Source organism: Miniopterus schreibersii (genome assembly GCF_964146895.1).
Source record: "Miniopterus schreibersii genome assembly, chromosome: 7".
Lineage (NCBI taxonomy): Eukaryota > Metazoa > Chordata > Mammalia > Chiroptera > Miniopteridae > Miniopterus > Miniopterus schreibersii.
In genome coordinates, this window is record NC_138108.1 from 9,838,719 (window position 1) to 9,860,933 (window position 22,215).

Sequence of the window (22,215 nt, forward strand, 5' to 3'; positions counted from 1 at the left end):
TATTAAATGCTGGCAGATAACTCTATAAAATCATTAACCCACTACATGCGGTTCCAAACGCAGATGTTTAACCTGATCGTGTCTGTTAAAGTAAGACACTTTATTTTTTTACCATGAGTATTCAAATTTATCATTCTTTCAAAAAATTATTAATCAATAATATCCAAAAAGTGAGCAGTGAAGGAACCCCTGATCGCAAGCCTCAGCAGGGGATCATAATGCACTGCTGATAATAACTGTAACATCGGGGAGGTCAGTCTTTTAAAGATGCTTTGTCTTTGAGATGCTCAGGCCCCATCGACATAACAAAAAGAAGAGAGGCCACTGAACAGTTTTTACTACAGTCATTTGAACTGCATAAATTGTGATTTGTGACAACTTGGGCTAGAAAGTCACTGGGATGACAAAGACTAGCAACGCAGCTCGAGTTAATCAAATAATTATTTAACACATGTCTCTCTTGGTCTGGCCCTGGTTTCAGAACATATTTCATTCTTTCCCAGTCTCTCTTACAGCCTTTAATTTTTAATAAAGAAACTGAGGAAGTATAGGATGTACTTAGAATTAAGGAGAGAGCATCCAACTGAGCTGTGACCGCCCTAAAAAGAGCATCCTTTTCTGCATCAGCTTGGTCAGTACTCCGAGTGGCCACCACAGTGACTGCTTCTGGCTGTCAATCACCAGCTGTTATTTTAACTTCTGGGTGGAATCAGCTTCCTGGCTAAACTCTTTTTTTCCAGGAGTTTTCCACTCAAGGGTCACCTAGTCTTTCAGATGCTGTTTTTTGTGGGGTTTTTTTTGGTTTTTTTTTAGTTAGTCCATTCTACCAGCAGACAGCCTGGGCTAGGTGTGTAGGAGAGGTCCCCATAATTATGTGCCAGAGAGAACTCCTTAATATGTCATGGTGAGCAATGGTCTGCTCCCTCCCTGAATGCAATAGGTTCCTTCACATTCCCCAGCCTCTCAATGCTTAGTATGTGCTCAGTAAATACTATTATTATTACTATTACTATGTAAAAGCTTAATAAGTGTTTACTAAAATATAAATGGCCAAATGCATGAATGCATGAATGCATATACCTCCTAATGGACAAATTTTACGTAAGGAAGCTGATCGCCTAGACTGTAGTGTTAGACTCAGACGGGGTAGGTGAGGGATGGAAGAACAGCTGCTTGCTTTGTTCAGCACTCTGACTGCTATTCGCAATCAGCGGATGTGTAATGAACCATTGGTCTTGATGTACCTCAAATATCAAAGGGTGAAGAAGACCATAGCGACTCGTCAAGAAGCCCAGCCCTCTGAAATGTCAGGGGCAATCAAGTTCCGTAAGAACGGTACAGACTTCATGCCATCCCTGTGGCTGAGGGCCTGTCAGGGGTGAGGATCGATAGCTGTAAGGCAGCACGTACTTACATCTTTCAAAAGTATTCCCATATATTTTCAGTAATTTTATATTCAAATTCAAGGCAGGGATGAGGTGTTTTTAAAAGCTTGACGAAATACTTTCTGCATTTGTTTTTCTTGATTTTTGTTTTCTTTGTATTGTGGTCATTTGTGATTTTTATTTATTTTTTTTACTTTCTATGTGTTTCCTTTCCTAATGTAAACTTTAACATATTCAAAAGGAATAAAACTCATATTTTGTCAGAACCTTATAAACATTATTGTAAGTCATTCAATCAAGTTCTGCTCAATGTGCTCTAATTTATATCTTCAATAGAATCGACCAACTGGAAAAAGCATCAAGCCAGGCTGTCTTTAATCTCAAAGTTTACCAAAGGAAGTCATGATCATTGATGTGAGATATTTATATAAGATAGAGGGGGAAAATACCCACGAAATTTGTAGTGCTCTGAAGGTGAGACTGTTTCCCTGAATTAATAGTTTTTCAAGGCAATATTGAAATCCATGTTTTTGGGTTTTTTTGTAGCAAAATTTCAATGTCCTAAGTGGGAGAAGAACAAGAATTGGAGTAGAAATCAAGGCTCTTCATTTAACAAACAACACATTTTAAAAAATATATGTTGTGATTACAGTTTGCTTTGCTGCCTTCTATTTTAAAATTGTCACCCTTTATCAAACTGAAATAACTTATTTGTTTCCAGCAGTGCTCTATTGTGATTCATTACAAATTCATATTAACTCTCATTTTGGAGAAATTTGTAGTGATCATGCTAAATAAGTGTTTCTAATCCCTCTGGTCAAGCCTGGCAGGGGCTTTGGATCAGAGTGGATTATATCTTTTTCAAAGATACTGCCGCCCTTCACTTGTCCTATCAGTCAGGTTATTTACATCTAAATTTGGAAGCATAATTGCCTTAAAAATCCGCCCCCCTTGAGAGAGGACCCCAGGCTTACCAGCCAAAAATTGGAGGTACAAAGATTAGAGCTGACAAAATTCATTCCCACCGGTGCCTCGGTGCCTGTAGGGAAGAGCGCAGCTTTGAAGCACAGCGTCTGACAGGGGAATTAAACCTCATTAATATGCTGAGTCGGCGACTTACTTTGCTTCCCTTCCATGTTTTATTGAACTTTGTATATTTTGTAACTTCTACTGTTTAAGTTGACTGTTTCCAGGTTCACCAAAGAGAAATAGCTCCTCCGACAATTAGATTGTCTATTTCCAAGGCAAGCGGGGAAAACAATAAGTTATTTCTCCGTTGCATTCTTTTTGTTTGTGTTCGATAACTTTTATGGAGTTAATTTAGATTTATCAGGCATTATGTGAACTGGCTGCGGCAGGATTTACTGCATCTTATGTGAAAACCATCTACATCTGACATTTTAGAATTACCCACCTATTTATGGAATTATGCCTCACTCTGTTCTTGAAAGAGCAAGTCGATTTTCGGCATAGATTTTTTTTGGGGGTCATTTTTTTCCCTTTGCCTGGTTTTGTGAAAGCTAGCTTCAAGGTAAGAGTGGAAACAATGGGAGGAGATGGAGTGCAGAGGGTGGGATCGAACTGTGGCTCGCTCAAGGAGATGGTCTGGATCGTAAACTATTGGTGGAAAGAAGAACCCTTTAAAAAGCAACCTAATAATTGATTTAATTAAAAAATGTGCTCACATTTTTACTTGATACCCAGCCTTTCTACGGTCCTTGGAGGACTTGTTAAAAGACTAATTGCTGGGCCCAATCCAAGTTTATGATCATCTAGTGGGGCCTCCAAGTCATTCCATGCACACTGAAATCTGAGATTGACTGCTACCCTGATGAGGAGCTTCACATCCTAGCTGAATTTGGATCCAGGTCATCTTCACACTAATGGCTCTTTTTTGGTCAACTGATGTCCCAAACTCGAGCTTAAGCCACACTAAGAATGACCTGAGAGCCCAGTTAAGTGTTTCAAAGTACTTGAACACTTCTATGTCTGTGCATATCTCTGAGCTGGGGTTGGGAGTAAACCCATATCCACTGGCAAAGGTTAAAGCAACATTTGTCCACACGAGTCCATAATCTTAGTGGCTCAGAAACCAAAAATCAGTGTAATTCTTTTATTTCATAGGTGAAAACAATTAAAGTTCAGGACTCCCAGGAAAGGAAACCCCTAAAAGAATGTAATGTTAAAATTAATCATAATGTATAATTGCAAAAATTTGAAGTGCCTAAGAGAAACTACTCCCAAGATGGAGAAGGAATATCCCCCAGATCAGGCTCCATCATTTAATCAAGAAAATCTACTTAAAGGTGGGCTTACTTTTTACAGTACTGACTCAAGTCAGTTTTCCAGTGAGATGGTTGTTGGAAAGTTTACTGTTTTGCAGCAATGGTAAGAAAGTGCTCTTTATTAATCTTCGTCATTAAAAACTCAGGGGGGCACTGCAGGGTAAGAGAGATTAGGGGACCTTGGATTCCAGACTGGATCCTGGCATGCTCTGGAAGAAAGGGTGGGCAAGTCACTTACCTTGAAAATGAATATGTTGGACTAGATCAAATGTCAGCAAGTATGGCCCCCGGGCTTGCACCTGTTTTTTTGTATCGTCTGAGAGCTAAGGGTGTTTTTTATAGATGACATTTGCAATCAATTTGATAATAGGAAATACTTTCTTTCAACACTAATTAAGTGAAACGTTATCTCTCCAAATCGGATTTCCATTCTTCTCATTGGTAAATCTGTATATATGTATATATATATATATTACTTAATTACTATTATACTTTGTATTTCATCAATAAATTTTTTGTAGAAATTTGTTAGACTTTTTTCTTGTTATGAAAATACCTTCATAATATCCTTGGTCTTCCTCTTGGCCTGCAAAGCCTAAATGATTTACTATCTGGCTCTTTACAGAAATGTGGCCTCTGGAGTAGGTGATCTGTAAGGTCCCTTAAAAAATCCGATTTTCATTTTTTTCAAGACATCAATAAAACTAGTTATAGAATGTGAATGACCGGGACAATGTGGTTTTCCCAGTGTTTGGCCCTGTTTTGCTGTTTGTGAATGGAATAGAGTTAGATGGGCCCAAAGCAGAGCCTCATTTCCCCATAACAATTGTCCATCTTTACCTTGCAGGATTCAAAAGCAGGAGGAGGTCTGTAAGCATAGTCCTTCAAGCTACACTGCCTGTGGTAGAAAGCAACCCTCCCTTGGGCAACTCCTTAACCCCTCTGCCTCAGTTTTCCCATCTGTCCTATGGGGCATCTGTTTATGGTCACAGCTTCCCCAAAGGTGGCTGAGAATTGCACATTTTTACAAAATATCTCAAAGCAGAAACCCTCTTTGACAGATTGTTTTCCTTTCCCATCATTTACTCTTACATCATTCATAAAATAAACAGTCTAGCAAGTGAACAATTAATCAGAACGAATTCAGTATAGGCTGTTAGGTGACTTTGATATTTCTAAACTAGATTTGCAAGCGCACTGAAAATACTGTGTGTCCAGAACACAAGAGGCAGCGCTCCCGTAGTACCTGTTCACTTGAGGTGGGAGAGAACACAGGCCTCCCAGAGCCAAATGTTTCCTGAGGACAGGTTTGCAAAAAGGCTCAGATTTCCCTGGGAGAGCCGCTGTTGGAATTTCAGCTTTGCCCTTTAGGAGAATCCATATTAAAATGCAAGTTTGTTACTGAGGAAGGTAATTTTTAACCCATTAATACCTGTTTGTTAGCACTTTAGCTCAAATTAGGTTTTTCAAATTAGCTAGCTGGGTGAGAACTGTACTTGAATAGAAGGGAATCGAAGTTTCTGAGGGGGACTCAGGGTAAGTTTTGAATAAAGGTCCTTGAGTTTTGGTGACATCCCGCACTGTTTCAGCACCCAGCGTTTGCAAGAGTGCCTGAGAGTGCACACACTCACACACAAACACACACACACACACACACACACACACACACACACTAGCCCATGGCAGACTTGATAGTCCAGACTGTGGGTAGCATTGCCTAGTAGAAATATAATGTACCCCACACTGATCATTTTAAGCGTTTTGGTAGCTACATAAAAAATGTAAAATAAAAAAGGTAACATTAAATTTAATGGTATTTTATTTAACTTGATATGGTATACAAATGCAAACTAAATATATCTAAAAAGACTATAAAGACAATCAGATACTATCAATCTTTCTGTATTTCTTTAAAAAGGAGAAAAATGACCCTCACATCTTATAGGACATGTTTTAAGAGGAAGTGTAACTAGTTCCTTAAATTGGGCCTCACGCGTCATGCAAGACATCTATGCACCAAGAAATCCTGAAGGTACCAAATAACCTTAGGAACGTTTTTGTTTTTGTTTTTAACCAAAAGTAATTACCCTTAAGTATTTCACAAAGAAATTTCTACAGAAGACCATCCTAAGATACAGGATGGGACAAAACTCGGTTTGCAGTTGTTCCTGTGGAAAATAACACAGTAATGAATAAATAATAATACAAGAACGAACTGTGTTTCGAGCACTCACGGCTGTAGACCTCCTCTTGCCCTGCCCTGTACAACCTCCTTAGGGTGGCGGGCAAGCCAGTGAAAGAAATAGTTTTTCTCTCTCCTCCTTGCCCTCATTTATCTTTTTCTTTTATTTAAAGTCAGCAGAAAGAACTAAGTGAGGCAAAGCTAAAGGGAATGAACTCAGAGCTTGCCTTGTACACGCGAGCGCATCCGCCGGCACTGGCACGTCCGACGGGCTAAGTGAGGCACTTTCATACTGTACCCCGCCTGGTAGACTTTCACCAGCTGGGGGGCAGAGGGGGGCAGCCCTTGGCTGAGCAGGTTGGCCCTCCACAAGCTTGCTTAGCAAGTCATTACCATTCAAAAAGACGGGGTACCTGTTCTCACCCGCAGGAGAACGATGGGAAACCATCACACGTGTCAGTGCTTGCTGTACCCAAGCCACCTTTCACTGGGATTTTCTTTAGAATGAGAGATGTAGTAACATTTTTAAAATGCAAAGAAGTGGTGAATAAATATGGGATGTGCTTACACATTTGTGCACCAAGTGCTGGACTCAGAGCAAAGAAAGAAATGCACTGAGCCATCCGTTGAGTAGGTCATTTCGAATGTAGGCAGCAAAGCGGCTGTGGGCATGAAGAACTACTACTGTGTTCCCAGAGATCCTGCCTCAGAATCCTGAAATATTAATAACATGGTCTCGATGTAGTCGAAGACAAAAGAATGTGTTGAGGGTGGCAAGGGTTCCCGAGAATAGCACAATGACAATTTTGTATTTTTGGCTTGTGCTTGTAAAAAGCAAGAGGAAAGGGGAGTAAAAATAGTCATGTGTTTCAAGAACAGCAACCTTCAATTTTCCAAATATGTATAAAACCGTATTCTCCAAATTAATTCATGCACTATCTACGTGTTCTTGATAACAGACTAAAACTGGCTTCAAGGAAATGCAGAAAATAATATAAAGTTCCCAACTCATTTTTTTCTTAAATTATCATATCCATCGGACTAATTTTTGAACTTGAAGAAATCTGAGCCATTCTCCACTTTGGGTCTTGTGAACCGTGAATTTAATTTTTTAACCGGAGGTAGTCTTACTGGAATGGAAGGTGAGGAATTAGCAATGCTCCCCAACCCCTTTTTTTTCTTACCAGCTTTTCAATGAGCTGTTTTTTTCCCATTACAATGAATCAGTCACAGGCCAATTTTCATTGTCAATCTTTCACTGCCAATGTGAGTTTTTAGATTTTGATGCCTGATGGAACAGGAGTGCACAAGGATCAGTCAGGAACGTGGAGAGTTTTCCTCCAACATCCAGATGTGAAAAAATAAAAGCAATGTATGCCTTCCTGGCCGTCCTAGCACCGGGTGACAGGGTGCCTTTGTGGGCTGTGACTGAGTGAGTGACAGACAGGACCCAGTGGGTCTGTCCCCAGTTCACGGACTCGTGGTGTTTGATGTGGGATGGACAAACCTGACCCTCGGTGCTTCTTTCTGCCAAACCTGGAGTTTCTGATTTTAATCCAAACCCTAGGGCCATCGTAAGCATGACCAAAGCACCTTGCATGTTGAACCCTATCTAATTATGTGAAGTGTATAAACTCGAGACACATAAATCTCAGTCACTGGAGCAACTTGTTTTTCTAAGATGCTCCGGTCCAGTGAGAGATGAAAGCAAATAAGGGAGAGATTGATCTCCGGGCGCTTTTATTGTCGGTGCGCCACACGTCATAAACTTCTGGCTCGTTAAAGGAAATTCCATAAACAACTTTAGTTAATAGTGGCGAAGGAACTGCGTGCCTTTCTGGAGCTTCTGCTAAACTCCCTTTCCACTTGTGATTACAAGAGCATGAGTAAGGAAATACCAACAGGATGTGCAGAGGGAGGAACAGACTTCAGCTGGAAGCCGCGCGGATGCTTGATGGATGAGTAATGAGACAGAGGAGCGTGGCCGTGTCTGCTCGGAGGATCCAGCAGTTTCGTGGATCTCTTTGTCTCTGCTCATTTGAATAAAATCTGCTGGCTCGCTGGCACAGTTGGTCTCTTTTGGTGGGGAAGGCTGATGGAAAAGTGTCTCGTGGGTTCTCCTCCCAACTGATCATTTTGATAGTATAAGAACATCCTATGCACGTGATAAATGGAAAGGATCCAGAGTGGATCATACTGGAGAGATTGTGGGTGACTGTCACTTTTTTTTTTCTTTTTTACCTCTGGTCTTATGAAATAACTTCATGTTTAATGGCCTTGTCACTGTGGGTTTAATACTGATGGTGTTGGTCAATTTTTATTTGAGATCGAGACAGATTTGGGAGGTGATCGTGAAGGGCATAGGGAGAAAAAAGGGGAGCAAGGCTCTATTAATTATTTTTTATTGTGAGTTTTCCCAGAATTAGTGGGTTTTTCCACATTAGTGAAAGCAGTCTTCGGTGTCAGTGTGATGATGTTTGTGAAGATGAAGTCATGGAAAGTGTGTCAGGTGCACAAGGAACTATATGGCCCATGTTCTCTGCACCAGACACGTCGGGGCGGGGTGCAGGGAGGGAGGGAAAGGGGTGTTGAAAACCTGCAGAAAGGGAAAAACAGGAGAGTTTTAGTAATTTGAAAATAAACACAAACTATTGCTGATCTAAAAAAAAATTTTTAACATATATTCCAGAATCCACTGTTGGTAGTTTCTAGAACTTTCCCCTGAAATTGTGACTCATGTCTGAACAACTCTTCTTTTATGCTTGGTTGTTTTTGTTGGTCTTTCCCTTTGGTCCTCTCTGTAGCTGTAATTAGGAAATAATCAGCAACCAGATTTTTTGTTAGCCCTTGGATACACTTCCAACTGGTTGGTTCAAGACCACACTCTCAGATTTCATAGCATGTGACAAAGAGTACAGGCTTTAGGGGCAGAACACTTGGGGCCAAAGCTGGCCCCTGACATTTACCAGATGTGTGGTCAGGTACCGGCAATTTACTGCTCGAAGCTGGTATTCCTCATTTCTAAGGTGAGGCTAATAACAGTGCCTATGCGAAAGGGGTGCCGTGAGGATTAAACATCGCGTATAAGCGGCGTCCCAGCACGCAGGACACACCGGGAAACTTTAGCCTTGATTTTATTGATACCACCAGTTGCAAGAAAATTTTTTCCATAGGTCTCCTTTGCCCTCTGACCAGAAATGCTAATGTCCCTTAAAGAGTGACTGTAATCCCTGAATGTTTTTGGTTGCTTTACCTGTATCTCAAGCCAGGCAATCACCAGGGATTAGCAAAAATGTCTCCCTTCTGAATCAAGGAGGTGACGTTGTGCTTTGCTGTATCAGTGCTTTATTTATTTTCTTCTTCTTTCCTTTAGCTTGCAAAATTGGATATTACAAAGCGCTCTCCACGGATGCCACCTGTGCCAAGTGCCCGCCCCACAGCTACTCGGTCTGGGAAGGAGCCACCTCGTGCACCTGTGACCGAGGCTTTTTCAGAGCCGACAGTGATGCGGCCTCAATGCCCTGCACCCGTAAGTTGTGTGCTTGTCTCTCGTTTCCACAGTGCCAGCAGCCTTCATTACCACCTAGCGGGGCCTTGGCGGGTCTTCTCCCAGGATAACTGCGCAGGGCGCAAGTTACATCAGACAGACACCTTTTCTTAATCATAGCAGCGGGGGTGAGTGTGAAGAGAAAGGGTCTTTCTCGCTGTCCTGGTGCCTTCAGAATGCACAGCTGCCGACGGACAAGCTGGTGGAGCAGAGACCAAGCGTTCGGGGGCTGTGTGGCAGGGTAATTAGAGCGGAGGCTGGAATTTATAAGCGGCTTGACCGTTTCATGGACTCGAGGGGAAGCTGGGCGGCAGCGGGAAGCGGGGAGAGGGCCGGGTGCCGAGGATGGGCTCGCGTGTGCACGGGAGGTTTCGGCTCCGTGTGAGACTGACATCATGGCTTGCCTTGTCGTGACTCTTCTTGCTTCTTTCCTCATAGTTTTGTATTCATAACTCTTAGGCTTGGATCCTAACAAATGCTTGTTTAACGCTAGGCGCTCCGTAAATGCTGGGTTAATGAGTGGATGGGGTTGGCACCTTGGCATGCTGGGGAGGAGGGAAATCCTTTCTCACACCTTATATAGACAGTGTTGCCAGGTGTGGGCATTCCTTTCATGTATGCTCTGGGCTTCACAGACCCTGCAGTGGCTGTGACCTTGACCAGAATAGGGAGTGGTGTGCCAGGCATAACACCCATGTTTTTCCACTGGGTGCGTCTGTGTACCAAGGGACAGAGCCTAGTGGCCAGGCCCACAGACTTTCCACAGCTTTTGGTGTTATTTTCCAGCCATTTAGTAGCTGAGTGACTAATTGTTCAGCCTCTTAGGTCTCAGTCTCCCCATCCGTGGAATGGAGTCAATAGTAAATAGTACCTCCCTTGTGGTTGTTGCTACTCAAAATCATGCTGTTTACTTACTATGTTTATTGCATAAAGCGATGCTACTGTATATGATTTAGCTTTTACTGCCATTATGAATTATTTTGTTTCTTAACTACTATAAATTCCATCTTGGCTGGCTGGAGCCAACATCACTCAAATAAAAGTACTTTTTGGTTTGGAGGCATTAGGGCCAGCTCAGTCAGGGACCACCTTTCAAAGGTGAGGGAACAATTTCAGGTCCATTCCAAGTTTGTACTGAAATTGCCATACTCTCCAGAGTTCTTTTTATAACCAGAGACAATACAATAGTAACAACCACAACCATTTATAACTAAGCCCAGGTAATGTTGTAGGTACTTTCAATAAACCTTATTGCAGGGCTCATATTATAATAAATCTATAAGATAGAGATTATTTTCATTCTATAGAGGAGGTAACTGCCAGCTCAGAGATGTTAAGGAACATGCCCAAGACTCCATCCCAGCCTGGCAGTAGGGCTGGACAACCAGAAGGCTCCCATCACTCCCATTTACTGAGAGGCTCTCTTGCCAGCTACCCGAGGTTAGGCTCAAACTTCCACAGGGAAGGAATACACTAGGGCCAGTCTTAGGTGTACGTGTAAATGGGCAAAGATGTCCTTCTCTTCTTTTCTGTTCCTTCCATAGACTAAGTACTTTCTCTGGATGGCCATGTACATTCGATGTGCTCAAGTCCCAGCCTTTTTTTTTCCTTTTTCTCCAATCTAAATATTCTTATGTCCCGTTGTGTGTGATTGATTTATAATGACCCTCCTCCTCTATCCACACCCACTACCAGCCGTCTTCCAGTTGTGGGATTTTAGGGCATGATTGCAAACTCGAAGGGAACTATTGTGGGCTGAGGTGTGATAATTGCCCTTAATGTGCATCAAGGAGTCCACCACCTACCTCCCATACAGATAGTGCCTTCTCTAGGTTGGGCTTGATTAAGTTGTGAACCGCACATAATTCATCTTTGATGGCAAGAGGGCCTGGCTCTTTCTCCCAGATATTTTTAGTGACATGATTTTGACCTGTTGTCTAGCTTTCTAGGGAACCATGAACTGATCATTACTACAGCTTGCTATGTGGAAGTTCAGGGAGACCCCAATGGTTCCCAAATGCCAGAGTTACTAAAATGCTTGCTGAAAGTGTAAGGGCGGGAGCTGAGCCCTTGGAATTTTATGCTTTTGTGGGAATAAACTGTTAGCTTTATCTTTAAGATGCAAATGAGAGAAAGCAAATATTGATTTTCAGCCTATGAGTGAACCAAAGAGTTTAAAAACTAGAGTAACTCTTGCATTTTTCAGAGATGGTTTTCCATAACTTAAGAGAGAAAGACTGGTAGCTTTTTGTGTCACTAATCAAATGTCCATGAAAATACCAAAGCAGCATGTGATCTTTTCCTCCTGGCCCATTCTCTTATAACTCCCACACTTCACTAACTCAAACCCTTAGCACTATTCTAATGCTTCTTGCACCTCTCTGAGCCCAGTTAGGAAGAAACACAGAGCTGACCTTAACACCACCAACTTGGGAGTTTGTTTAACCTCTCCAAGCCCATTTACTCATCTGCAAAGTAGGGTTCTTACTATCTACTTGTGGGGTGGTTTTAAAAATTAAATAAGAAAATATTTGTGATGGCCTGGTCCCTGGTTGGGATTTAACAAATGCTTGTCCCCTTTTTTTATCCCAGCTGCTCACTTCCTCCCCCAACTTCTTTCATAGCAGGTTGCCAATGCCTGCCCCGGCCTCTGTGGTGATTTTCTCACCAGCTGCACAATTCATTGCCCAACAGCCTCGCTGAACTCCAGACTCTCTGGAGTAGGACCCAGCATCAGGATTTTCAGAAGGTGTCCCCATCATTCTACTACACAGACAAGGTTGAAACCACTTCTCTACCGAGTTGAATTTTTAAGTCCTTTTTGAAAATTTAAATTTAATGCACATTAACTGCGTAAGACTCCTAAGACCTCCTTTGAGATAGGGCTAACCTGGGAGGCCACCGTATTTTGCTAACAGGTATACTAGCAAGTTAAGCCACAGAATTAGAACCCGCCCTCCTCCTGACGAATGCAGTGGGCCTGCACTGTTAATACAGTAGCCCCTAGGTGACGTGGCTATTAAAATTTCAAGTTACTAACATTCAGTTGAAAATTCAGTTTCTAATTCAGGTTTGCCACATTTCTAGAGCTCAGCAGCCATACGTGGTGAGCGGCCACCGTGCTAACAGCATGCCCGCGTTACTTTCTGAGTTATGTCTGTCGTCTCGGAAGGTTCTGTGGGACGGTGAGTGCTGCAGCTGACAGTTCAGTAGCGACGACGGAGGGAGCTTCTCAGAGAACCTCTTGTTCAAATAACCCAGGGACGGAGCCCTCCCCCAGCCCCGCCCCCAGCTTCAGGGATTCCCTTGACAAGATGTGGGGATGGGAAGGAACCCAAACAGCAGGGATCCTTTCAAACTGACTGCAGCCCTAATCGGTTCTTACCGGTCGGTGAAGCCAGGTGACAAACCCAGTTCCCTCGCGCCGCCGGCCACGGTAATCGGGCAGCTTCTCCGCGCAGCCTGCCGCCTGGAGCCCGCATTCCGACGCAGCCCTGCGCTGGCGGCTCGCTCCCTGTGACCGCACCCTGATGAAGGAAAGCACGCGGGCCGAGGCTCATTCTCCCAGCCAGAGAGAGACTCTGCTCCACTGGCTCGTAAAATCAGGTTTTTGTTCACTGGGACCGCGACTGGACCAGGTGAATACAAGCGGCCTTGGCTAGTTTAGAAGGAGACGCCTGAGGAGTTCTCCACACCGTCCGCATTGCTAGAGAGCTTGAGAGAACTGAATGGAGAACGAGGTTTATCTTCGGGAAGGTTTTCGATGGAGCCTCTGGTTAGGTGAACATCAGTGTCAGCCTGGGAGATGGACAGCGTTTCGATGGAGGAGGCATCATCTGAATATTGTCAAGAAGACAGTCCCCACCCTTTAGAAGAGAGAGTTAGAACAACACCTCTCAAGTGCGGATGCGCATGAAAGCACCTGGCCGTGAGTCGCTGCCAGGCCTGACATCCGCTTTCCTGACGGCTTCCCAGACGCTGCTGATGCTGCTGGTCTGTGGGCCACTTTTCCGTAGCGAGGGTTAGATCCTGCCTGGTGGATGGCGGGAGACAGGAACCCTCTTTTCTGTGCCTGTAGGTTTCGGGGCTGCTCTCCCGCTCAGTGCTCACTCTGGGAAGGTATTGCCAGCGCCCCGAACATTCTTCCTTAATGGAAATTGAATACTGCATTTGTTTCCCAGATGACGAAAGTCCACCTGGTTTGGAGTTGCGTGATCCAGCACACTCCCTGTGGAGCTTCTTTTGTGTGTATTTTCTTCCTGAGCCCCCGCTAGGTTACTGCCAGGGAATGGAAGTGGAAATGGTTCCCCGAGACATGTGGACCAGTCAAGAAGGGCGACGGGGCTTTTGGTGACTTTGCTAGCGAGGCAGACCCCAGACCTCAATACACACGAGGATGCCATTTAAGTAGATGAAGGAATTCTGATTTCATAGATAATTTTTAGAAGAAATTTCAGTGTGATTTTAATGAATGAAATGACTGTCCTGTAACTCTGCAGGTCACCAGCCCTTCCCTTTCAGGTTCTGTGCACCTTCCCTTTCCCTTTCCCTGTCATCAGGAATGTTGTCTGGCAGTCCCAGTGTTGGAGAAGTCAACAGCATGCCTGTGCAAGAGGACTGAGTGCCTTTGTCATTGAGTCACTGGTTCAGTGATTACAGTGAGAAGGGCCTTCCTTCCCCCGACTGGGAGACTGAACCAATATTACATGTAAGGTAACTTTCCAACCAAAACGTACTAGGGGGAAAAATGCCTTGTAGAAGAAGTAGATTGGTTTTGTATATCTAGAAAGAAATAGCCCATTCATTATTATGGCAACTTTACTTCTGAGCACCATTACTGGAGTGGTTTTGCGTGTTTTTCAATTGGAAATCTGTCCTTGGGCTTCTGGTTACTCTTTATTTAACTTGTTTGATGAAACTTATTTGAGCCCTGTGATCGGGAGCACTCTGTAAGTAAGAGATTATTATTTTAGATTGCCAACTTAAAGGGCCTTCACGAATCTGTCTCCTGGTAAACGGCCTTGAATAATTCAGTCAGCTGTGCCAAACAAACAAAGAGTGAGTGATTGATACTTAGATGCAGCCTAAAATATTCCAAAATTGCAGCTTTTAAGACAATTTATACTGGAGTTGCTTAGAGCTAATGAGAGCAAATTTACCAAGATCTATGACGAGAGGTCTTGATTTGAAAGAGCTTTTTGCAAGTTTAGGTTATCAAGAAATTGAAATAGCCTTGCTCCGAACAGCAAACATCACTTACTTTGTCTCTACATTTGCCTTTTTAAATTGAATTTTGCGTGCCACTGTATTTCCTTCAGAAAGTGTATTGTTTTAAAATTACCATCTCAGTTCTATTACTCAAAGCCCTCGCCTCTAATGCTTTCTGACAGTTATCAACATAATGAACCATAATGAAATGATGAGCACTCTTCAGTGAAACCCAGTGTGGATCCCAGTGGTGCTGTGTGACTGTGTTGTTAAAATTTGAATGCAAATTAAAATAACAGTGTCCTTACTTGTTTCCAAGGTCAGGAAGAGAGAGAGAGAGACTTTTTTTTTTTTTTGAAGTGCTTTAATTTTGGAAATCTCACAACCACTTTCAAACAAGCCCTTGAAGGTAGGATGTTCATTTCAGTTCTTTACCCCAAAGATTTCCATGCTTAACAGTCTGGCTGAGGGATTTGGGAGGGATGTCTAGCATGAGGCTTTGATGTTTAAAACCATAGGATAAAAGGCAGTCTTCAGTTTCAAGTAAATGACAGTGTTTTTCCACCCAAAACATACATATATATATATGTTTTTTTGCTTTAAAGGGGCAAGTAACTAATAACAAGAAGGGGAAGGACATTCTATTTCATGTTTATCAAATTTGCAACATAAAAGTATAGTTTTATACTACATTTCATTTGTCATAGGTTGAAAACTCAAACTGAGACACCAACTCTCCTATCGCCAGATTACGTGACATGGTTCAGAACATACGGTCCTACTGCGCGGTAGCCAGTTGATAAGCCAACTAATGTGCCTGACCCCTGGGCCTTTACAAACTGACCAAAGCAACCGGAGATGTTGAGATGATTCAGTCGCGGCCTTCGGCGACCCCTTCCCTTTCCTCCGTGCTCCTTTAGTGGAGATCTCAGTAGTTCAAGGTCTGACATTGGCTAGTGAGTGAGCCACACCCTAGCCTCTTCTTTCTGAATTACCTTTCAGTATTTTGAATACTAATGAGAAAGTACATCAGAGAACCGAAATACACGGTTCTTGTCCAATGACAATTTAGTCTATAGATGAAAAGATCACCGGGTGTGCTAAATGAAAGGAACTAGATGGACCCAAGGCTGGTCACTTGCCATTTGGTTGGTTGCAAAATTTTTAAAAGTTTTGGGATATTTACTGAAGATCAGGTATCATCTCATTGAATTGTTTGTTCTAAAGCAATGCTGATTTAGTGTGGTCTTTATCCCCCAACCTACTTCTCATTTTACAGGGATTAATAGTACAATGTGGATTTGGCTGGCACTGCGTAGGTGTGAGGAACACTCATGTGTGCCCAAGAGAAAGGCCTAAATAATGTGCCGACTCCATTTAGCCAGGTTATTACAGTTTTCCCGCCACCATTAATAATTAAGAATGGCTTGTTAGCCACCGAGCCCTGTCATTTCTGGATAACATTTTTAACACTGTTCATGGAAGTCATACAGTGGTTGTGCACAGCGTGCTTCTATGAAACAGGGTCAATTATACATTTTGCCAAGATCCCCTGGGGTGAGAGCTAGCAACCTTCTTTGCTCTCAGTGTTTTGACTTTCCTCTCGTAGTGGATTCTTGTTCCACGTCCTCTTGACAGCTCAGCAGAAGTTAAACTGAGGGAAGACTCCTGTTGCATAGATATCATTGCCCCCCCTCCTGTGGCCTCCCACCCAGGGACGGCGCTTTAACAGAAACTCCCAGTTCTGCTCCTGTGTGGAAGTTGGGAACCAGGTAGAGAGGGCAGCTTGGCCAAGACAGCCACGCCGTCCAGGAAGTAATGCCACCAGTCGCCAGCATCAAGGTCAGGGAGGCTGGGAGACATGAGGCCTGGGGTGAACCGAGAAAGTTGCACTATTCCAGCTTGTTCTACAAAGAATTCACAGTTATGATCCCTTGTTCCCTTGCACTGTTTGTATCTCTGTGTCAGGGTTGCTTTAGCCCTGGAATCAGGGTTTCTGATCACAACTTTGCACTATTGGTTGTTTTAATTTGGGCAAGTAGCTTAACTTAGTTTCCGGTTGCTGTGGCTAATAAATACTTTTCTGTCAGATTTTTTTTCATGGGGATAAAATAAAATAAAGAATGGAAAAGTGCTTCCCAAGAAATGCAGATTACTTCACAGGCTAGTTAACTCTAAGTCAAAATACTCATGATTTAAATGTATGTATTACTTTATATTACTTTTCTTCGTGTTTCATATTGTAGCCTCCTCGGGGATCCCCGGGAGTTTACTTTATAAAGTACTTCAGCCACAAACTAGTCATCTTAAAAAAAATTACTTTAGCAATTATCCCAGAAAAGAAAAAAGGTTCCTGCAGAGGAGAATGGGAAAATAGATATACTAGAAAATTACAGGGTGGCAAAATTTCAGCAAGGAGTCACCTCCATGGGAAGCCAAGAGATTTGCATGTCAGCAGTCAGTGATTGATGGGTCCAAATGGTTCTGTGTTTTAATAATAGGCAGTTCTGCTTTGGCACATTGTGAAAACACAAACTGCTGTGATAAAAGGTTATGCTCTGTTCATGTATCTCCGACGAGGCGTCCCTGAACAGCAGTCTCAGCGTAAACTAACCCGCGGAAGCAAGGGCTGAGCGAGAGCAATTAGTGGGGGCAACGTATACAGCTGTCAGGGGGGATGCATGGGCTTTATTTCAGTCAAAACTTATATCCCCCCCACGCTGCTTACTCTGCCTTCTAACCTGGGGGTCAGCCGGAGAGAGATTAACAAAGGCTTATCTGAAGGGTTGGAGGGTTTTCCAGCTGAAGTGTCGTAGACAGCCCCGAAGTTGTACATGATTAATGAAGCCCTGCGAAACGGAACTCGAGACCCAAGGTGCCACTTCCTCAGAAGATGTGTCTTGGTTGCCTTGGCATTTGAGTAGGGTGACAGGAGGGCTTAAAGGAATTGATCGTTTAAGAGTTACGTTCCTGCCCATGCTCTGGGGGAATGTTTCTTTCCATGTCCAGAATTAATTTCATGGCTCAGGCATTGAATGTTAAAGTGGTGATTAAAAATCAGTTAAGTATTAAAAGTCACCAGTAGCTCTGGAAACCACTGTATACACAAGGCAAGCTACGCTGGTTTCCTATCAACTATCTCCTAGCCTTGGTTACAGACTTGATTTCTTTTCAGCCTTTTAGCATTCAATTGCCTTTTTATTTGATCAGTTTCGCGATACATATTACAAGTGCTATGGAGGTGAAACATCATTTATTTATTCGGCAGATACTTAATGAGCATCTACTATATGTTTGGCATCTTCAGAAGGCCTGGGGATACTCTCATAAATCAGAAAAGAAAATATTTTCTGTTCTTATAGAGCTTCTGTTGTAATGGGAATATAAGTAATGAACGAGGTAATTTCAATTTCTCACAGAAAGGAAAACACGAAAGATGATGTGATGGGGTAACCTGAAAGAAAGGGGGGATTTCACTTTGTGTAGTCAGGAGTGAAGAGAGTGAGTTCTGAGTTGAAACCAGAGGGTTAAGGGGGCAGCTATTGAAAGAGCCAGGGGAGAGAATTCCAGGCAGAGCTACCAAGTCTAAGGCACTTGAGTCGAATGTTTAAAGTTTTTCTAACAATGTCTTAAACTTGACTTACTCTTCCCTTGGTCCTAGAGTCTGTTAATACTTTAATTCTAGTCGTTATAAGAAATAGAAATTTCAGGTTTATATTGTCACATGACCCCGTGTCCACATAGATTTGAACCCTTTAACAGAACCTAAGCTTCTAAATGCAGTTATTCAGATTCCTACTGTGCGCTCAAGTTCTAGTTACTTCCTGTAAGAACCAAAAAGTCCATGAGTTCGGTGGGGAACATAGGGTGCAGCTGTCCTGACCTGGACTTTCCATGGAGTGTGGTTCACACCAAAGCCCTAGGTCACACCAGAGGCACTTATGACTTGAGGTCCAGTGTCGGCTGATTCTTTTTGAATGGAAGGCTCACACAGATTTCCTGTGGATATGTAAACGTTAGGTTGTCCTAAATGGGGCTATTTAAATCCGATATAAGCCATCAAGTGTGTTCTATAAACTACTCAGAAATTATACGTCAGCCTAATACATGGGAAGGAAGAGCTAAGATTTGTGGAATTAGTGGAATTTTCTTTCACTCTTGGAATGCTGCCCTTTTTAAATGTCACATTCACTTGTTTCCTGTAGATAGTGTGGGGTTCATTTCTGGATACTTGTCTTTTCCCAGAGGAGATAACATGATAGGTTAAGGAAGATCAAGATTCCTTTTATGATCTAACATGATATAATGATATTTTATGATATGATGATATGATATGATATGATATGATATGATATGATATGATATGATATGATATGATATGATATGATAGTGCTTTGCCTCTGCTGTACTTTGGCAATAGTTTCTTCGGGATTTCATACTGTCCAACTCCTGTCAACTGAATGCAAGTTGACATCCCACCAGAAAATAATAATTACCCAGGGAAGCATGTTTCACCAGTACCTGCTGTGCGATACAGAGAGTATTTCACGCTGGTGAAGCGAATGGACATTCATTAAATTTATCCACAGTGGCAAGAAGTGCAGTGCCCATTTTCCCCAGAGCAATGAGAAACTCAAGAAATAGGAGTATTTTGTGTATTTTATTTCTTCCTTAGTCAATGAGAGTGGGTATAACTTGGCGTTTAGAAGGAAGAGTTGTTATCTGGACTGTATAATGTGTAAGTCAGGGGTTCTTGGACTGAGCTCTGCTGATAGGTTCGGGGTATACTTGAGGCCCCTAGAATTAGGTGCAAAATTGTGGATTCCTGTGACTATCTTCCCATCAAGTTCTCTAAAGCTGGACTTGGCAAGTATGGTCTGCAGGCAAAATTCAACTGCCCCCTGCTTTTGCAAATAAAATGTCCTTGGAACATTGGCACACCCGTTTGTTTAGGTCTTGTCTCTGGCTGCTTTTGAAATATAGGGGCAGAGCCGGGTAGTTGCTACAGAGGCCATGTGGCCCATAAAACCTGAAATATTGATAAGCTGGCCCTTCACAGAGAAAGCTGAATGCTGCTCTAAAGGATTCCCAAGTTAAGGACTATCACATTTCACTTTTGGTCCTGGTAGTATGGCTATTATCTGTGCCACTAAATTATATTTAAAGTGTGAAGGGCTCTTTAAGGGTGAGACATTTAAAACAGTTTAACATGTTATCCCCATTCCTGGATGCAGGGAGGGAATCTTTGGCTTATATGTGAATTATATGTCAAGGGGATTTTACGAATAAATTTAAAAATGTAAAGAAAGGACATTTATTTTCCCTTAAATACACTTCAGCATTTGATTGATTTGTATTTTTAAATGTCTTAATTTTGATGATACACATAAAATTAAAAGAAGAACTATAGCTCTATAAAGGCTAATAAGGAAAATGCCAGCCGACTTTTGAAAATGTTAAAATGTCCTGACTTTAGAGATAAAGTTTTTCATGTCTGAATATAGCATGACCTTAAGTCAAGATGGAAAAAGAAAAGTCATAACAACTAATCCCAAATTAATACAATGTTAATTGCTAGAGCTCACATTTTAAATTCCCAGCCATACTGGTTGGTTAGGGAGCTGTAAATACAAGACAGGATAGAGCGCTTGCCCTCACGTCCTCCCGATGCTCACATAGTCCATGTTTAGCTTCCCTTAGTCTCTTCCTTTCCCCCAACTTTCTTTCCTTCAACTGTCCATGAAAGTTTCAAAATGAATAAATTTTTTTTCTTTCTCTTCTAGAGCAGGAGACAAATGCTCTATTTATTGAGCAGGGGTCAATAAATATTGGTAGAATAAATGAATGACCGCACAATCCCTTCCTAAAGAAGTAACCACTAATCATATACAAAGCCCTATTACTTTTCCCAACGTGTTTTTAAACTAGAGAAATGAAGAAATTGAATGAGACTAGTTACATTGAAATGTTTCTTTATAGGGCTTAATGCTCATGAGTCTGTACATGAAAAGCTGACCAATACTCCTTTAGCTCAGAGAAACCTGCATTAACCCAGACATTTAAAAAAAACACTGTAGGTAGTTGGGCACAGACACAGTAGAGGACTTTGATAGTTTCCTGTGCAGTCGTTCACTCATTCATCTACTCATCAAGTATTTATTGAGCTTGCTCTGAACTACGAGTCATGGTAGACGCCGGGAAATGAAGACATCAGTTCTCTGGAGGAGCATATAGACTGGTGATAAAAACATATATGTGATATGTGTCTACTTAGTAAGACCATGTTCCAAACAATATAGGAAATAGAAATACAGACCTGAACTGTGGAACAACGCTATACGCAGGACCTCTGTCGGTCCTGCATTCAGGCCAGTCCTGGAGAGCTCTGGAAAACATAAAACCCTACTATTCACAATGACCCGCAAGCCACCTGATGCTGGTGTCTGCTCAGTAGATATGATGTCAATATAAAGACTAGAAAATAAAACAAATGTCACCTTTATTCCTCTTTGTGATACATCTCATATTTGTAATTGGAGACTTATTTGCAGGTAGACATACTTCTGATGAGAAGGCCAATCACCTTTCACAAATGTAATTGTTCCTAAATATCCAGATACAATACTTACACGAACAAAAGAGAAGCTAATCTAAAAGTTGTTTTTGTTTCCTTCTGGTTGTTTTGTGTTTACTGAGAGGACACATGTAACTCAGAATGCCTGTTTCCTTTTTGGTTTGGCCATCTCTACAGGTAATTTTTTTAAGGTGCTGCTAAGTACGACTGTTGGGCTCAGGTTGACTTCTGACTGTACAAAAATCCTTACTTTTTTCTTATGTCTCGAGGAGAGAATTCTTTCTTTTCTGAGAAAGAGATGACCCCTCCTTTAAATGAAAACACACTTCATATGTTTATTATCCTTCAACTGGCAAAAGTTAAAAAAAAAAAAGAAAAGAAGAAAAGAAAAACCACAATCCCACAAACAATGCAACCACCGTTACGATTTTCATTTATGAAGCATGCATCTCTCCCCGGTTCCCGTGCAGGCCGACGTCATAATCATACTGGGTGGGCACTTCTGTATTTCCTTCCCCTGACTCAATTCTCTGTTTATGCTCATGTAACCATCGCTCCCTATGGCAGCAACACATAAACCGTGCTCAGTGCAATTCACCAGACCATGCGTGGAGGCAACGCCGAACCCGAATTTGCCTAGTTTTCCGTCTTTCCTTGAACACCCACCCAAGTCTTCCCCCTCAAGGAAGAAGGGTGTTCCTGGCTGGCTCCGCTTTACTTTCCTGCCAGCCATCCGATTGGAGATCCTGCGGCATTGTTTTTCCACGTGGCTGTGTTATATCTCGGAGGCCTGTGACCATTTAGTTTTCTGCTCCATTTCTTCTCTGTTTAGACACTGCCATGCCCCGTCCTACATACTAATTACTGACTTTTTGCTTCTATGGTGCTTGATTCATTGTGTCACATTTTCCCATGTAAAAGTGGACCAGGAACCTTGGCAAGGAGGTTAATGGATTTGAGAGTCACTCCTCCTTAACCCTAGAAAGTTGCAGCAGAGTGGCTGCCCCCTTCTGTAAACCAAGCCGGGGTCAGCT

General features: G+C 42.4%; 1 protein-coding gene across 2 annotated transcripts in view; it reads left to right on the top strand.

Moving 5' to 3' along the window:
* Window positions 1-22,215, top strand: part of EPHA4 (EPH receptor A4) — a 135,253-nt gene that overhangs the window by 51,478 nt on the left and 61,560 nt on the right. For both annotated transcript variants that reach the window (XM_081142898.1, XM_081142899.1), the window contains one exon: window positions 9,226-9,381. In XM_081142898.1, the coding sequence (XP_080999024.1) occupies window positions 9,226-9,381 (156 nt within the window). The remainder of the gene's footprint in view (window positions 1-9,225; window positions 9,382-22,215) is intronic.